Source organism: Sciurus carolinensis, chromosome 10 (assembly GCF_902686445.1).
Source record: "Sciurus carolinensis chromosome 10, mSciCar1.2, whole genome shotgun sequence".
Taxonomy (NCBI): domain Eukaryota; kingdom Metazoa; phylum Chordata; class Mammalia; order Rodentia; family Sciuridae; genus Sciurus; species Sciurus carolinensis.
Window position 1 is genome coordinate 110,089,213 of NC_062222.1, and position 17,036 is coordinate 110,106,248.

The window sequence follows — 17,036 nt, forward strand, 5'->3', positions numbered from 1 at the left end:
AATTCTAAAAAAGCAGTCAGCTGATACCCAGGGTCTTCCCCCAGCATGTCCTTATTCTGCAAAGACAAGAGCAGCAGGAAACAGCAAGGGCTTTGCCACCTGGGACTGGATCCTGAGTTCATTAGATATTAGCTTATTTCTAGATGTCTCCAATTTATTTATCTGTAAAATATGCAAAATAAATGGGGCCTTTCCTTCCCACAAATACAGAAAATATTAAAAGGATAATGGCATGTGCTAACGAAAGCACTTAGCACCGTGCCTGGCACATCTTCAGCAAATACCAGCAGCAAATCCTAACATTTCATTACAGTTTCTCTCTGCAATGAGTTTCTAAGAAGCCAAGGTCAATACAGTCGCTACATCTGTTACACTTTCCCATTCACTCCTCAACTACAACTTGTCTTCTGTTCTGCTCTTCATTAAAACAGTGCTGGCAGAGGTCACTGATCACCTTCTAATGGAGAAGCCTAATAAAAATTCTTTACATCTTCTCTTACTAGACCTCCCACAGAGGCCAACATGACTGACCATACACAACTTCAATAATCATGAGGCAACTAGTTTGGAAACCTTTGTTTCCCTAACTCCCCGACTGTCCTCAGAGTACCTCGGATGGGGAGATGGCAAAAGGGGGAAATGGTTATCTATATATCCCCAGCACCCCACAAAATACCTGACACACAGAAGATACCCACTGCACAGTGAGTGTACCTACAAACCCTGCGACTAAAAGGACCCTCTGTTAGGCAGAACCTTGCAGCAAATGCTACCATCTATGGTTTTCCTGGACCTTTAACAACCCTATGTAGAGGCTGCAAGTGACCCTACTCACCCTCTATCCTCTCACAGAGCTTGTGCAGGGCCTGCAAGGGACAGCCCTCACACAGCTGGGCTGGAGCTTTTGCTGTCTGCTGCACCGCAGCCACTGTGAAAGCCTGTTTCAGGGTCATCATGATTTCATCAACCTAATGGAAGAGAAGAGAAATTATAACCAGCAAAAAGTCAATTTAAAATTGGATGGGCTGCGATGTCAAGAAAGCTATGGAAGAGAGTTGGTAGTTTAAGACTATTCTGGAGTATGCTACACAGGTTGACAGACAATAATGATACTAACATTAGGATTATTGTCTGAGAAATACTAATTAGAGGCTCAGGGCTCTTAAAGCAGCTAAGGTAAAAAGTAAAAGTATAAATTAAATACTGAGTGAACAGCAAATTCCTCTGATTGAAAGTTCAATGACATTTTAAAATGCTACGTTAGACCAGAAGGTAAAAGTGAGCATGTTCTTCAAAAACAATTTAAATTTAAAATGCATATCCAAAAGTCTCAGATATGTACTACTTAGTTATTAGTCATGAGCAAATAATTAAAACCAAATAATGACATGTCAATGAGGCTATACAGTTCTGCTAAGGACAGAAAAATCGGTGAGGCTAAAATTCCTTGTCAATAAGACTTCTAGGTAAGAAGCACTCATCCTTTCTCACCAGAGCTTCATTTGTGCACTGGAACACGTAACAGACAAAATGGAAGCCACCACCTCCTGAAGACTCCCGGCAGATAAACCCAAAGTGGTCCACATGTCTAATGCCCTGTGGAAGGCAAGGGAAGACAAACAAACGTTGGATTGTATTCAGCAGAGCCAACACTGCCAAAAATGCAAATGAAGACGCATGCAGCACTTACAAAATTACTATTTTCTCAGATATTTTAAAATCAAAAAATATTTTAAATCATCTCTCAGATAAGAGAATTAACTTTGCTCCACTAAATTATTACTCTGCCTCCCAGTGAGAGAACTAAGTTTTGGTACTCATTCTAGTATGACAAAAAAAAAAAATTAGAACTTTTCTTAAAGTACAAAAAAACTGCTTGAAAAACAAAGGCAAACTAGAGATTAATAAAGAAATGCAACTGTGTGTGCGTACACATACACATGCAAACTCACATACATATAAAAACTAAAAAAAAAAAAAAAAAGATTTAAAACAGTTGTAATTCTAAAATAACAAACAAGTTACTGGGGATGGGGATGTTGCTCAGTGGTACAATGTTGCCTAGCATGTAGAAGGCTCTGGGTTTGATCTGCAGTATCATAAAAATAAACAAACAAATAAAAAAAAGAGGTAAATACTGAAATAAACTAGTTTGACAATGAAATAAAAAAAAAATCACACATATACAGAGTAGAGAAGCTTTAAGCAGGTCAAGGTTCTGCCATTGTTTCCTAAGAGCTCTTTCAAATAAACATTAATATATAAACATGTTTTGAAAGCATCAGCCAACAGAAGCAACTTAATACAGATGAGATATCCCCTGTAAATATTAAAACATCAAGGTCTTCTGAAAGACTCAGCACAGAGTTGAGTGCTGACAGACTGGAGTTCAGGGGATCACAGAAACGCAGGCTGTACTTCTTCAGGAAATAAACTAACACATCATAAAAGAAAATATTTAACATTAGTATTTCAACCTAAACAGAAGCAAATCAAGATCAAAATTTTGTGGGTAATCTCACTTTCAGGCTGATTATTTTCCAGTAAGTAATCCCTGATATATCCTGGCATCTCAATCAATGTTCCCCAGTAGCATATTAAGCACATACTAGTGACTGCTACTTACAGAAATATGATTTAGGAAAACATCTTTGAAAATGGGTCCCTATTTCATCTACTAAGAAAGAACATTAATGCAACAACAAACCCCACCATTATATACAACTATAATGCATCAATTAAAAAATGTGGGGAAAAAAAGAAAAAAACAAAGACCATTATTTTCATATTCTGGAAAAAATTACTTTTGAACAATTAAGCAGATCAAATTATAAATCAATACTAAGACTCTCACATATCTTACTATGGAAATATAAAATCATAGTTTAAAAGAATAGCCAAACACTAACTTAAGAGATTCCATATTTGTTAGAACGAAACTGACACAGCTCATTATACTTGAAAGATTCCTCTAACATGAATTCCTATGAAACACTGCTGGGAAATCATTAATATGGAAGATTTCATGGATAAATACATTCTGGGTAAAACCATCAAAGATAAGCTCTATCTACTATATTTTAAGAGAGAAGAAATAAGATGATATATTGATACCAAAAAGTTATGAAATTTTTGTAAACCATTAGTATATACACATATTTATATGCTTGAATAAACATATATAAGACATATGAATAGACCCACAACACTAGAAATCATGACTAGGGAATACCAAGAACTGAAAAAAATGGAAAGTAGATCTATTTTCTTCAGTATACTGTTGCTAAGAGCAAATCTTTTCATTTCAAGATTATATTTATAATTTGCCTTAATAGTCTAAAAGAGAAAGAAACACAACATAATAAATCAAATACTTAGAAAACACTTGTTATACCTTTAGCACAGAAGTATGACAAATATTAAAGGAATTCTTTAACCAATTCATTTGCAATCTAGCCAATAACCAGTCTCCATTTACCTGAGAGCAAAAGGATATCTCCTTAAAATTTTTCTCCAGTGCTATTTTTTTGGTGTCAGGACTGATGAGGTAAACTTCAGACTGGCCAATCTTAAAAGACAAAAAAGAAACCAGTTTCTCATGAAAGTTGAATTCATATTTATCATACAAACTGTCTCAGGTCACGACCTATGAAAATAAAAGAGGAAAAGGGGGCATGTTCTCATAAAGTTCTAACTATAGAGTTATGGGAAATCATTTCAAAGGTTCTAATTTATCCACAGATTTCAAGTGGCACAGGTCAACTGAAGCACATTCATCTACACAGGCAGCAATCTTCTTCGAGAGGAAAGGACCAAAAGTTAGCAATAAGCTCAGAATATTGACACCTTCATAAGAGGTTTCTACATAAGTGAATATTGAAAAAAAAAAAAAAAGTTTTCAAAATGTTTTGAAATAATTATTTTTTACCATTCGTAGAGTACACATAATGTGTTAGGCATTTATATACTAGAGACCTGACGTTTTAAAGTTGGAGCACTAGCATAAATTAACACCTCCACATTCACTGGCGATGTCCAAATCACCTATTATACTGGAATGCTGTGAAGCAACCCCTTTGGCAGAGTGGCCCCTGCCTGGCTCTGGACGACTGTCTCCCTGGACTCTAGGCCTCCATACTCCTAAGCTTCTTGGTTCCTCTGTGTGTTGTTTCTGAAGATTTAATTCCTCCTCAGGATCAACATGTCAGTCAGATCCTGATGCTGTTACTGCTACTCAGTCCCTTTATCTCTAAACTATTTGCATCTTTAAGTAAAATATAAAGCAGATAATACAAAACTGCTGGCAATTGGGATAGAATCAAGAGTAATTATACTTTTAATAAGGAGGTCCAAGAACAACCCTGCCATTCAGGCCTTCTCACCTGCTGCTCTCTGAACTCACAAGACCCTGCCAGTTGGCCACACAGAAACCTTAGTTCTGTGAAAAGTCACCTCCTGGCCAGGTATACTGGCATGTGCCTGTACTCCCAACTTCTTGGGAAGCTGGGGCAGGAGGATTCCAAGTTCTAGGCCAGTCCCAGCAATTTAGTAAGAACTTGTTTCAAAATAAATTAGAAAATAAAAAGCTCAGTGGTAGAGCACCCCTGGGTTCAATCTCTGGTAACACAGACATACACACACATAAATCACTTCCACAAAGAAGCCACTCCTGATACCCTGAGCATTCTCACAACATCCTCTACTTCTCTGCAGTATTCATGGCAATTGTAATTAGATAACTATCAGTATATCAGCTGCCCATCTTGCTTGCTAGAACCTAAATTCCACACATGCAGAGACCATACCCGTCTCATTCACTACTGTGTCTCTAGCATGTTGCAAGAGTCCATGTACAGCTGGGCACGGTGGCACATGCCTGTAATCCCAGTGGCTCAGGAGGCTGAGGCAAGTGGACCACAAGTTCAAAGCCAGCCTCAGCAACTCAGCAAGATCCTAAGCAACTCAGCAAGACCCGGTCTCTAAATAATATATTAAAAAGAACTGGCTCAGTGGTAAAGCACCCCTGGGTTCAATCCCTGGTTCAAAAAAACAGGAGTCCATGTACACAGCAGTCACACAGTAAGAACATGCAGATAAATGCACTGAAGCAGTTATCTAAATGATGATTTTGTTGTTGTTGTTGCTTGAGGGGGAGGGGGGACTCAGACTACAGATTAAAGTGCAAGTCTGACTGGCCGACACAGCACTCTTCAGCATACAAGGTCAACAATGAAAGAGGAAGAAATCAGGGCTGGGGTTGTGGCTCAGTGGTAGAGCACTTGCCTCGCATGTGTGAGTCACTGGGTTCAATCCTCAGCACCACATAAAATGAATAAATAAAGATAAAAAAAATTTTAATGGAATGTTCGATTTCAGTTAAAGGTTAATCAAAGTAAAGATTAAAAAAAAAAAAAGGAAGAAATCAGTCCCATTTACCCTGTCACACCACCTGGATTTTACACCTGCACACATTCACACAACATTAACGCAAATGGCCAGCTTCCTCACTCCAAGCATTTCATTGCTTTGGGTTAAGCAACACTACTATATCACATTACATAATAATGTGTCACATTTAAGGCAATTTTGCTCACTATGGAAAGTAAGCATTAAGAAGAGGCAGAAAGGGGATCAAGGAAAACTAGTTCCTCACATCAGCAGGAACCAACTCACTGTAGGGAGACCCCAGAGTCCCATCAGCTGAGACCCAGGGCCCTCCCCAGGAAGGCAAGCCTCCAAAAGAACCCAGAGTAGTCTGAAATCCAGGAGCCCTCTGCCAAGGGATAGTTCCCGCACCCATCTCTTTTCTAGCATGTGGCTCACAGTCAGTTTAACAATTTTCTTCTAGGAAAACACCAAGCAACTAGCTAAACTAATATTTCAGTTTGGATATAAACTTCAAATATAAGGTTATTCACAAACCAAATTATCCAGATCAACAAAGGGTGAAGGTTTTATAAATTAATACAATAGTAAAGAGAACATTTTCCACCTAAATGATTTTGCTGAAATACATTACTTGAAATTAATATTTTTGAAAATCCCTCTTTTGGTCTCTTTTCCATATCTGAACTATTCTTTCCCTTGAAAAGGTAGAGTTAAAACCATGGGAAGTGAAAATAAGACAAAAATTATACAAGCATATGAGATGGATTCTCTTTATGCTTCCCTTTGGTGGTTTTAAAGGCTTATGCTAATATATGGATCTTATCCTCAGTAAAAAATAATTCAGTATGAAAAGATATGGATTCCCACATAAATCCAAAAGCAATTTACTAAGAATCTTCACTCAACAAAGCAGACTTTCTGTTGAACAGGTGTCACACCTCAGATGAGCACACGCTTGACAATATTTTACCGTGAACAGCATAGTTCGATTCTCCTCAATATCTGTTGGCTGCACAATATTGTGTCCACTAATTAGGTGGTTCTCAATGTCGTTTTCCTCAAAAGAGCTGAAGAAACTGCTGCTTCGGAGGCTGGTGTCCTGAAACTCCTTCCTGAAGGCCAGCGAGCGCAGGCCGGGCTGGGAGAAGGACTTGCGCATGGGCCTGCGGGGCTCCGGCGCCCCGACCCAGTCCGCCCGGCGGCTGCAGCTGATGTGGTTGAACTTCTCGATGCACTCGTCGATCAGTGCCGGTGGGGCCTTCTTGTGAGCCACTGTCACGCGGCCGCAGAAGAGCACCTCGAACTTCTTGGCGAATGTGTCGTCAAACTCCGAGGGGCAACGCAGCTCCTCCTGGCGGGCGATCTTCCCGGCCTGGCGGATGGAGCTAATGATCTCAGGCACCTGAGCAAAAGAGAGTGTCAATCAGGACCTCAGCGGAGGACACCACATGGACACCCAGGGAACCAACACACCGCACCCTCTACACAAGGGCCACCCTACTGGTCACTGCAGAAGCACGATGCAGAGGGCGGGGAGGAAAACACAACTTCCCAGAGAAGGGAAGGGAGCAGTATTCACTAAGCACGAGTCAGGGGCTTCACTAGAGGGCCCTACAAGGTAAGCAATCTACACCACAGCATCATGCAGCAGGTCTTGGATTCAAATCTAGATTGGTGCCAGTCCAAAGCCAAGGGTGCTCTCCGGAAAAGCTGTCATCTCCATGTTTGTCTCCAACATGGCTCACCAAAACATGACTCAGGGGCCGGGGATCATGGCCCTGGGTTGGATCCTCAGAACCACATAAAAACAAAATAAAGGTACTGTGTCACCTACAACTAAAATATATATTTAAAAAAATTACTCAGTTATTCTAGACTTCATGGCAGTACGCCATGGAAGCCTTTCTCAGTAAATGATGGCATAAATAGGAAATTATCTTCTGAACTATGTATGAAGATCACAGCATTATTATTCTCTTCAATGATGAGCTAATGTTCAGTCCTGTATTTCCTAGTAGATATGGAGTGACAACACAGCTAGTAGGTTTTACTCAAGGAACGAGCGACCAAGGCTCATATCCTCAAGCAATACCCTGGAGCTGCTCGCTAGGGTCTATAAAGCTCTTGGCTTCTAATGTAAAAATCATGATTAAAAGAAGGTACCAAAGGGTTTCACTGGCTCTGATGTCTCTACCACTACACCCTCTAATTGTTAACTTCTGACAAGATTCAACAAAGCAGATCAGATATAGAGATGAAACCACACTGCAGTGAATACACATCTGTCAGTTGCTTAGATGATAAACAGCCACAACAACCAGTTCAATATTCAAGGCTCATGATAAGGAGGGATGAAATTAATCTTCAACACCAAGAGTCTTGTTTTTGTTATGACCTAACACCTAAACTGATTTTTTCCATTTTTCTATATAAGGAAAATTCAATTGATGGCCTAATGCCCACAGGTCCAATGTCTATTTAACAACATTTACAGAGGGGAAAAAAAAAATGTTCCCTTTCCAATTCAGGTCAAAGATCAATATGCATAGTAAAGGGAGGTGGTTTGAGAAGGTTTTAAAAGTATGCTTGTTTTCTGTGTCCATAACATAAAGACTCAACAACTCAAAAAGTTTTCTCTTTGTCATTAAATATCAAGCACACCTTAGATTATTTTCCTGATCCAGGCATGGTCGTGTGTACTTGTAATCCCAGCTACTTTGAAAGCTGAGGCAGGAGGATCACAAGCTCCATGCTACCTGGGCAACTTGGCACGCCCTGCCTCACAATGAAATAAAAAAAGAGAAGGTAATATAATATTTCTGCCATAAAGACTAGGATCTATTCTCTCTCAAGGTATTTTATCATACAAAGAATCAAAGTGCTTTTAAAAAAGTTTTAATCTAAAATTTGGGCAGATGTCACTAAATACATACTACACTGCCAAATAATTATACATCCTGTGGAGGCCATGAAATTGTTGATCAATAGAAAAAAGAAAAGAGAACAGAGAAAAGAAAGAGCAGAAAGCCTGGCTTTCAATCCTACCTTTGCCAATCATTCAACTACAGAACATTGGCAAAAACAGCCAGTTTCTTTCTGGGGGAAAAAATGCTTAGAAGAATGTAAGAGTTCTAAGATTTTCCAGGAAAAACTATTATTTCTGTGTGGTTAAAATAATAGTATTTTTTCAAACCAAAACAACCAATCCTTACAAGTCACTTTTCTTAGCAAATGTGTGAGATTACTTTATCAGGAGTCATATGAATCTTCTCAATTATTAACCCTACTCCATGAGCCAAAAATTCAAAGTTTATTCAGACCTTTGGGGTTTGTTAAAACACTTGAATGTTTCTATACATCCACTGCAACTGAAGAAAGCAGTGGTGTTCTTTCATTATTATATATATATATATTTATATTATATATATTAGTGGAGAGAAAATGTGAGAAGTCACATGAACTTATGGCAACTCAGCAGTAAGTGGAACAAATCCAAGAGGACACGACTGTCCCCTGGCTTCACAGAGTCAGATGCAGCTAAAGAGCACATCAACATACTGGTCAGAGTTGAGGCTATGGACTTTTTCCAACCAAATATCTGATACTTTAAGTGAAATCTAAAAAAGATACAGCCAATCTCTCCTTGCTCTGATGAGTTCTATTATTCAGGCAGAGCTGAGCTCAAGAATTATTGATGAACAGGCTAAAGAGCATCCTGCCATTCAAAAGCACCAAGAAGCTGTGTGTAATATGGGTATAAAGAAGATAATTGGGTTTTCAAAAAAAATAAAATAAAAATCCCTGAGATCCTGATCAAAAGAATACTATAATTTTGGGATATTATGGGATATCTGAAGGCAAATGGCACACTGCCAAACATATTTTCACCAGTAAGTTGTAAATGTTAAAAATATAATGCTGTTTCATATTTTACTTCTAAGTTAATTGTGTGTCCTAACAGACTAAAAGATGGGCTCTACCTGTAAGTTTTTTAAACTTTACCAAGAAGTTCAGTTTCTCTTATCAGAACAGAGTTGGAGTATTGCTTTTTGAAAAATACAGACACAATGTTCACTTGTCTGAAATCCTAGTTCCCTATTCTTCACAGCTCTGTCCTAGACTCACCTGTGCTGACTTTTTTGTACAGGGGAATTGAGCCCTTCATTTCATTTCCAAACATTCTTCAGGGGTATCTTTAGATGTCAGGGATGCAATGTGGGAAATGAATGCAAGTGAATCCCTACCTGGCTGGGAGTCGCGGACCCCAGGCGGTTTAGATTGAACCACTGATGGTAATGGAGATGAGGTAAGCTGGGAGACTGAACCAAGAACTAAGCACTCAAGATTAAGAGGCTGAATGAAGGTTCTGGCAGACAGAATCTGGCGTCTACATGGATGGCTGTGCCTTGAGTTTAGGCAGGCAGAAAAGGAATTAACAGGTTTGGGGAGATGAGTTCTGCTTTTGTGACCAAGAGAAAGCAAAGGCATCTAAGCCTAGGTCCAAGACAAGACATCAGCCCATGTACAGGAGGTAACTGAAGTTTTGGGAACAGAAATAAGGAACATAAAAGAAGGGAGCAAAGATGGGCCTGGGATACCCAATATTTCAAGGATGGAGAAACTGAGGAATAGTAGGCAGAGGAGGAGGAGGGAATCAAGGCAAGCCTGAGGTTAGAGATGCAGAGAAGGGGCCACCCCATCTATAAGACAGGAAGAGTAGTGGACTAAGACTAGGTTCAGGGCTGAGAAGGGTGGGCTGGAGTTGGCAGCTTATACAGACATGTAAAAAGAGAAGTAAGGGGGTTGGGCTGTCAGTACTACTCCCAAAATAAGCATAACTGAAAAATGTGTAAGGGTGAAACTTTAGTCTACAAAAACATGTATTTCAGGTTACAATATTTACTGCAAATAAATAGACCCTCTGAGGTTAAATACACTGAGGCCATTGGAGTTTGTTTATTCCCACTGATAAGATCCGGTACTTTCAATGAAAATCTTATTTCGTTTAGTCAGAGCAGTGATCTCTACGTCATTTCTGTCTGCAGATAAGCAGATTAGTAAATCAAAACTAATTATAGTGAAAGTTGAAATGTGAAAAGCATTTTACTGGAATAAACAAGGATTTGGATTTGGTTTTAATTCCTCATATACTGGGAATCACAATAAAAATGCTAGATAATTAAGATCAATCAACAACAATTAATGAAGAAACAAGCACATTTAGATACATAAAAATTAGGGCCAGGTGTGGTGGCACAAGCCTGTAATCCCAGCAGCTTGGAAGGCTGAGGCAGGAGGATCGAGAGTTCAAAGCCAGTCTCAGCAACTCAGTGAGACCCTGTCTCTAAATGATAACATTTTAAAAGGGCTGGGGATGTGGCTCAGTGGTTAAGCACTCCTACATTCAATCCCTGGTACAAAAAAAAAAAAAAAAAAAAAAAAAGTAGGGGTGCAGTTCCATGATTGAGTACTTGGCTTAACATTGCTTAAAACAAGGCCCTGGTTGGATCCCCAAGTACCGCACACACAAAAAAATTACCAAACTCTCCAGGCATGATGGCACACACCTGTTAATCCCAGCAGCTCAGGAGATTGAGGCCTGATCTCCAGTTCAAAGCCAGTCTTGGCAAAAGTGAAGCACTAAGCAACTCAGTGAGACCCTGTCTCTAAATAAAATATAAAACAGGGCCGGGGATGTGGCTCAGTGGTCAAGTGCCCCTGAGTTCAATCTCCAGTACCAAAAATATTTTTTTTTTTAAATTAAGAAGGACTGGGGTGCAGTTCAGCAGTACAGCGCCTGCATAACATGTCAAAGCCCTGGGTTCCATCCCCAAAACCTTGAAAAACAAAAAAAGAAAATGAATATCAGTAATTGTAGACTCTCTTCCTCCCTTTAGTAGTGGATGTGCATGCAATGCTCTGACCAACAGCTAAAGAACAGCTCAGACCCCCAACCCTATTTGTGGATGACCATTCAAGGAATAGCTCCATCCAGAGCCGTGATTATCAGCTTTACAAGTCAAGAAAACCCACAGATCTCCTGAGGAGTACTGTTGCCTTTGCTTGGGCAATTCATGAAACAGGCATTGTAAATACTATTGTTCAGGAAAGTAGGAACTCCCAAAATCTGTTGTGTAGCCAGTTTTCTTATGGCATGTTACACAAGAAACAGTGTAGCTCAAGTTTCCAAGAAAAGTGGCTTCCCCCCAAAAAGGAGGGTTGGGGCAACTTAAAATTATTCAAATAATTCACATAATCTTGTTTCCAAGTTTTGCGGAGACTGAAATCTATTTCGCTGTGACTCCCAAGGTACTTTCAGTTTTAGTTAATATTTATTCTTTTCTTGAAGAATAACACTCTAGCAGAGACCATTCTAAAGACATTGGACATTGGGTTAGTAACAGTATCACATTCTTGGCTATGTGTACTTTGCATTGCCGGAGCCACCACAGGACAGAGAAGAGCAGTACTAAAATGTGCAAGTACATTAACTCAAATCAAAACAAAAACATCTACTGACCTCAGCAATGACCTATTCTAACAGTATATTAAATACTCACTTCTCTCCTGGAAGGCACGGCCAACAGCCCAAGAGTCAAGGGCGTGTGCACATGGGAATGAGGGAGGCACTGGAGAAAGAAGGAAAAGGAAGAGCTGACGGGCAGGCAGGAGAGTGCTGCCAGGGGACGCACAGCCTCAGCCAGGAGTGGTCAAGTGTCCCTGAGTTCAATCCCTGGTACCCCCCCAAATTTTTTTTAATTACCAAACTCCTCTTCTTTCAATATATTTAAATTTACACTAAAGTTCAAATTTGAGGGTAAATTTCTACTTTGTTCACAACCAAAGCAAGATTCTATGGAATCTGCATACTAACAAATGTAAAGGATGAAGTTTCTGGATCAGGCTTTAAGTGATTTTGTTTTAGAAGAAGGAAAATGATGCTTCCAAGAGAATTAGAAATATTCACTTCAGTAAATAAAGTCCTTATTTAAGCATTTGGGTCAACTTTCTTTTTAAGGATTTAGGGATTTTAAGGGATTATAAACATACTGCAATTGTAATTTTATTCACAAGGATTTAGGATAAAGCTTCTGAAATAATATTTAGAACAGAAAGTCACTTCTTTGCATTTACAGTTTTCTTTTTCTGCAAACTAGTAAAAAATAAATACTACATATACCTAAAGAAGTCTGGTATTTGTATTCAAGATACCAGCAATTTCTTCTGTTAAATAATATTAAAACATTCTAAAGCTGCAAAAATATGGCAAAACACACGCATTGCTTTGTCCTTTAGATGAAACATTTTCTCACTTCAAGAAATTAAAACAAGCACTTCAAACAGAAAATAATCTATTCAGCATAATTATTTTCTAGAAGGAAGACACTTTGCTGTTGTTAATTAGTGGTTATTTGTGTATATTGGTCATAAATAAGGAAAAAGGGCAGAAAACAAATTACTTTTTCTCATTCTACTTGTACGCCTTTAATTTCACAAACACACACACACAAAAAAAAAAAAAAAAAAAACTCAAGAAAATATCTTAATAGTGCCCACCACTTATATCAGAGAGAAAAAGACACCCAGATGTGACAAGTACGAAGTACTCAGGTGCAGACCAGTTCAGCCTGACAGGACTAGATTCACCCATGAAGATCAGAATGCACCTGCTCCAACGAACAAGACCAGACTCCCCCCGGCCTTAGAGGACTCATAGCCTAGGAAGTAAGAGATATGTCTAAATACATGACTTCCAGTATAAAGGGACAGATGCTAACACACAACTATGAGTGAGTGGCAGCACTGCCTGCATGCTGTGGGTAGCCCGTGCAGAAGCCTGTTCTGTCCATCATGGATCCATGTGATGAACTAATGCCTCAACTCGTGCTCTGTGGTCCCAATTCGCGAACAGGTAGGATTCACATAGATCAGACATGCTCATTGGTTGAATGAGGTAGCGCCTGGGCAGGGAGGCAATGCTAATGACCCAGTCCCTAGAAACCACCTCATCACATATAAAACAGAAGTAGTACTATTCGGTTTCCCTACTTCTGAAATGGCAAACTGGATGAACAATAAGTAGCCTTTAAACCCCATAAGGGTGGTCTACACAAACATAAAATGCAGCATTATACTCCAAAATAATCATTTGAAAAATTCACTATAGCCATTCACTAAACCAACCAACACCTCGCTGTTGTCTTGGGTCCAGAAGCCTGGATTTATCACCTGTCTTGAGTCATGCCAGAGGTGAGGTGGTTGCTTCGCAGGGATGTCCCTGACACACAGGGTCCACAGCACCATCCTATTTAGCCCTCAGCAAAGTGTGAACAGTACAAAAGCAGTCAAACTGCACAGTGGATCCTACCACACTTGGAGCAGAGACAATCTGGTAAAGACAAAAATACCAAATCCATCTAGAGGGGATAAAGAACTACACATGCAAGTGACTAAACAAGGTAGAAGCCAAATGCTAGAGGAAAAAGATGACAGAGAGAGAAAATCTCAGCACAGTGCATTCCAAATAAGTTAGGCAGAGTCAACAGGATGCCTTAAATCATTCCTAAACTCTGCTCTTCTTAAAATAATACCAGTCACCAAAACTCCCAGGGAGTCTAAGCTGATTCATTTTTTTCCCCTATAAAAAAAGAGGGTTTAATAAAATTTTAGATTATATCGAAAATGTTCAGAAACAGAGCCAAAGTGGAATTCATGTCTGATGGCTTGCTTGCACGTTATTCCCATGCACTTGCTGCTGTAAGTATTGGAATGGACAAAACTGGACCAGAAAATACAGGTCATTTGCAAAGTGTCTACACACTGCATCACACAAGGGTCAAAATGTGCCTCTCAGACATCATTTTGTTTCTCCTGAAAGGCAATTTTTACATTGCACCAGGGCCTAAGTCTGAAGTCAAATGGTGTCAGTCCTCAGTGACTGAGGCCCCTGAGGTATCATGTGGCCCCAATCTCGCTGGGATTCACATTCATGCCTTGTTTACCTATCAGCAGAATGCAACTCAGTGAAAACACAGCAAAGGAATGTTCTCACTGTTAGCAGTATCTCCAAGAGCAAGACTTCATCTTGCATATAAAAGATAAGGCTTCCCTCGCTCAAAGCACTGAAGGAAAAAAACAAAAGCTCCCTGTGCAGATGTGGAACTCAGATCTCAAGCAACGAGAAATAGAGATGTCCCCAAGGAGGCTGCCCTTCTGAGGAACCTCCACAACTCAAACATATGCTGGCGCAAACGCACACCAGATATCAACACCAGGGAAGGAAAACATCATTGAACACACACACTACCTAAGCCACAAGCAGTCTAGTACTTTTCATCAAACCCTAACCTTAATTTTCAGCGTAATGTGCAATGCCCAAGATTAAGATATAACTAGTCCCAGATGGTCAGCACCTTACAAACTCAGTCTATCTCAACCACAAGAATGAAATCAGTTTATCAGAACTGAGACATCCACTGAGATATGTAAACTTTGATCTTTCAATCGTCCCCTCTCTATCCCCTTGCCTGAAGAGGAAAATTTCATAAACATATGTTTTTATCTCTGGAACATACACCTCTTGCACCAATCCCCAGGTCTCCCAGTCCAAATTAGAAGCAGCAGAGGTGTCTCTAAGCTAAAGGGACTGGGATCCCCAAGAGGCCAGTCATTTTATGGCCAAGATGTCACGGCTGGTTACTACTGAGCCGAATGGACAGGGAAAAAAACAAAACAAAGCCTCTCCTCAGTCCCCTCCCCTCAAGGAGGCAAAGGCTGGCCCTGGCTTCTTCAAAGAGTAGAGTGGCTAAAAGGGCCAACCTCAAGAACCAAGGAAGAACAAGTATGAATGTTTTATCACTTCTCAATAATCCATTCTCCTTTTTAAAAACAGCAGTAAGAGTTACTCTTCAGATAACTTTGATTCCTAATAATGTTTAATAAATGTGCCCCAAAAGGAAAATACAGAGATATATAAAGTCACCCACAACCCCATGTCCAGAAACATCTACAGTTAATAGTTTGATTTTTCTTCTGCATGGTTCTTTGTGTATGTCTAATGGTAATTTCCCTTACCAGAAAAGGGATCACAATGCTCTGTAACATTTATTATCATGGGCATATTTCATTGATGTCAACCCATGCAGAATCATCTCGTTCCTTTCCAGTAACTACTAGATAATTTGTGGCTTAGGTAGTGAGTGCATTCAACACCATGAGCACTGTAGATGAGGTATATGGTCTGGATCGTAAATGTCCCCCAAAAGCTTGAGTGTGGATGGCTAGGACCCTGCTGGTGGTATCAGGGGACACGAGGTTAAGGGAATAATTCAATAAAATGGGCCCACTGTGCTGATCCCCACAGGCTTTCTTTTATAAGAAGCAATTTACCTGCAACCCTGCCTGGCCTAAGTGGACAGGATATGTCACATTCCTTAGCAAACTACCTGTTAACTGCAGGAGAAAAGCAGACCCAAGATAATGTCAATGAGAAGAACCCAGGAGATTTTTGTGACCAGATCCTGAAACTCTGGGAGATAAAGATAGTTCCTCCTAACCATAAAGTTTGTAAAAATGTATGCTTAAGAATCCAATTAGGGCCGGTCGGCATGGGCCCAGGTAACCTAGAGTTGCCATGAAAGTGGGGACTTGAAAATCTGATGTCATCCTGCTGTCACTCGAAAGTCAAGAGGAAGACCTGGAAGGAACTCCATGGAAACTTCTCTGGGATCCCCAATAAAACTGGAGTGTAGGAGAGGCACATTGTCCCTCTGCTCTCTGAAAGGACCCACTCTTTCCCTTAAGATTGTTCCCCTTTCCCTTTTCCTATCCCTTCAATAAACTCATTCCTGTTACTCTAAGCAACATGTTAGAGATCTTTCTGACTTCACCTCAAGAATCAGGGGTTTGAAGAAGAAGCCTTCACATTGCCTCCGCCTCTCAGAAGGCTGGAGAAGCTCTGTAACAGTGGCACTACTGGTGGAAGATGGCGAAACTTTTCGGAGATGGGGTCTCACTGGAGGAAGCAGGTCACCAGGGGTGTGTCCTTGAAGGGATCTGGGGCTTGGCCTCTTCTTGTCTCCCTCTTTGCTTCCCAGCAGACACAAAATGAGCAGCTCTTCTCCACCATGTATTTCACAATGATGTCTGGTTCCCCAAAAGCCCAAAAGCAACAGAGTCAAGTGACCATAGACTAAAAACCATGAGCCAAAATAATCCTTTCCCCCCTTATAAGCTATTTATCTCTGATATTTGTTACAGCCACAGAAAGTTGACTAACACACATGGAAAATACACGGTTTTTTTTTTTTTTAAGCCTATTCAGGATCCATCATGATTATTACTTAATAAATCATTTTGATAAATGCACAATGTGTACCCCAACCTTTTCCCAGACCCCAAGTTGTTGCATTTTAGAATAAAGTGTTTGTGTGCTGGGTAGAGTGGTCAGCAGGACAATTTGGGGGAATGAAGTCAATATTGCTCACTAGACCACAAACATTTCATTGGGAGGCAGAGGGAGGACCTGGGAGCAGAAATTGATGTAGAATAACCTCTAAAAAGACAGATGGACTCTGGCTGCTGGTCACAACCATCAGGAGAAAGTCAGCTCACCTCCAACCACAACTGGAGTCATGAAAACTCGTTTT

At 40.1% G+C, this 17,036-nt stretch overlaps 1 protein-coding gene across 5 annotated transcripts in view; it reads right to left on the reverse strand.

Moving 5' to 3' along the window:
• Tbc1d1 (TBC1 domain family member 1) overlaps positions 1-17,036 on the reverse strand; it is a 221,363-nt gene that overhangs the window by 99,603 nt on the left and 104,724 nt on the right. For 4 of the 5 annotated variants that reach the window (XM_047566308.1, XM_047566310.1, XM_047566311.1 and 1 more), the window contains 4 exons: positions 6,359-6,790; positions 3,479-3,568; positions 1,492-1,596; positions 836-968 (listed from right to left, as the gene is read on the reverse strand). In XM_047566308.1, coding sequence (XP_047422264.1) covers positions 836-968; positions 1,492-1,596; positions 3,479-3,568; positions 6,359-6,790 — 760 coding nt within the window. The remainder of the gene's footprint in view (positions 1-835; positions 969-1,491; positions 1,597-3,478; positions 3,569-6,358; positions 6,791-17,036) is intronic. The other variant, XM_047566313.1, reaches the window with a different exon arrangement.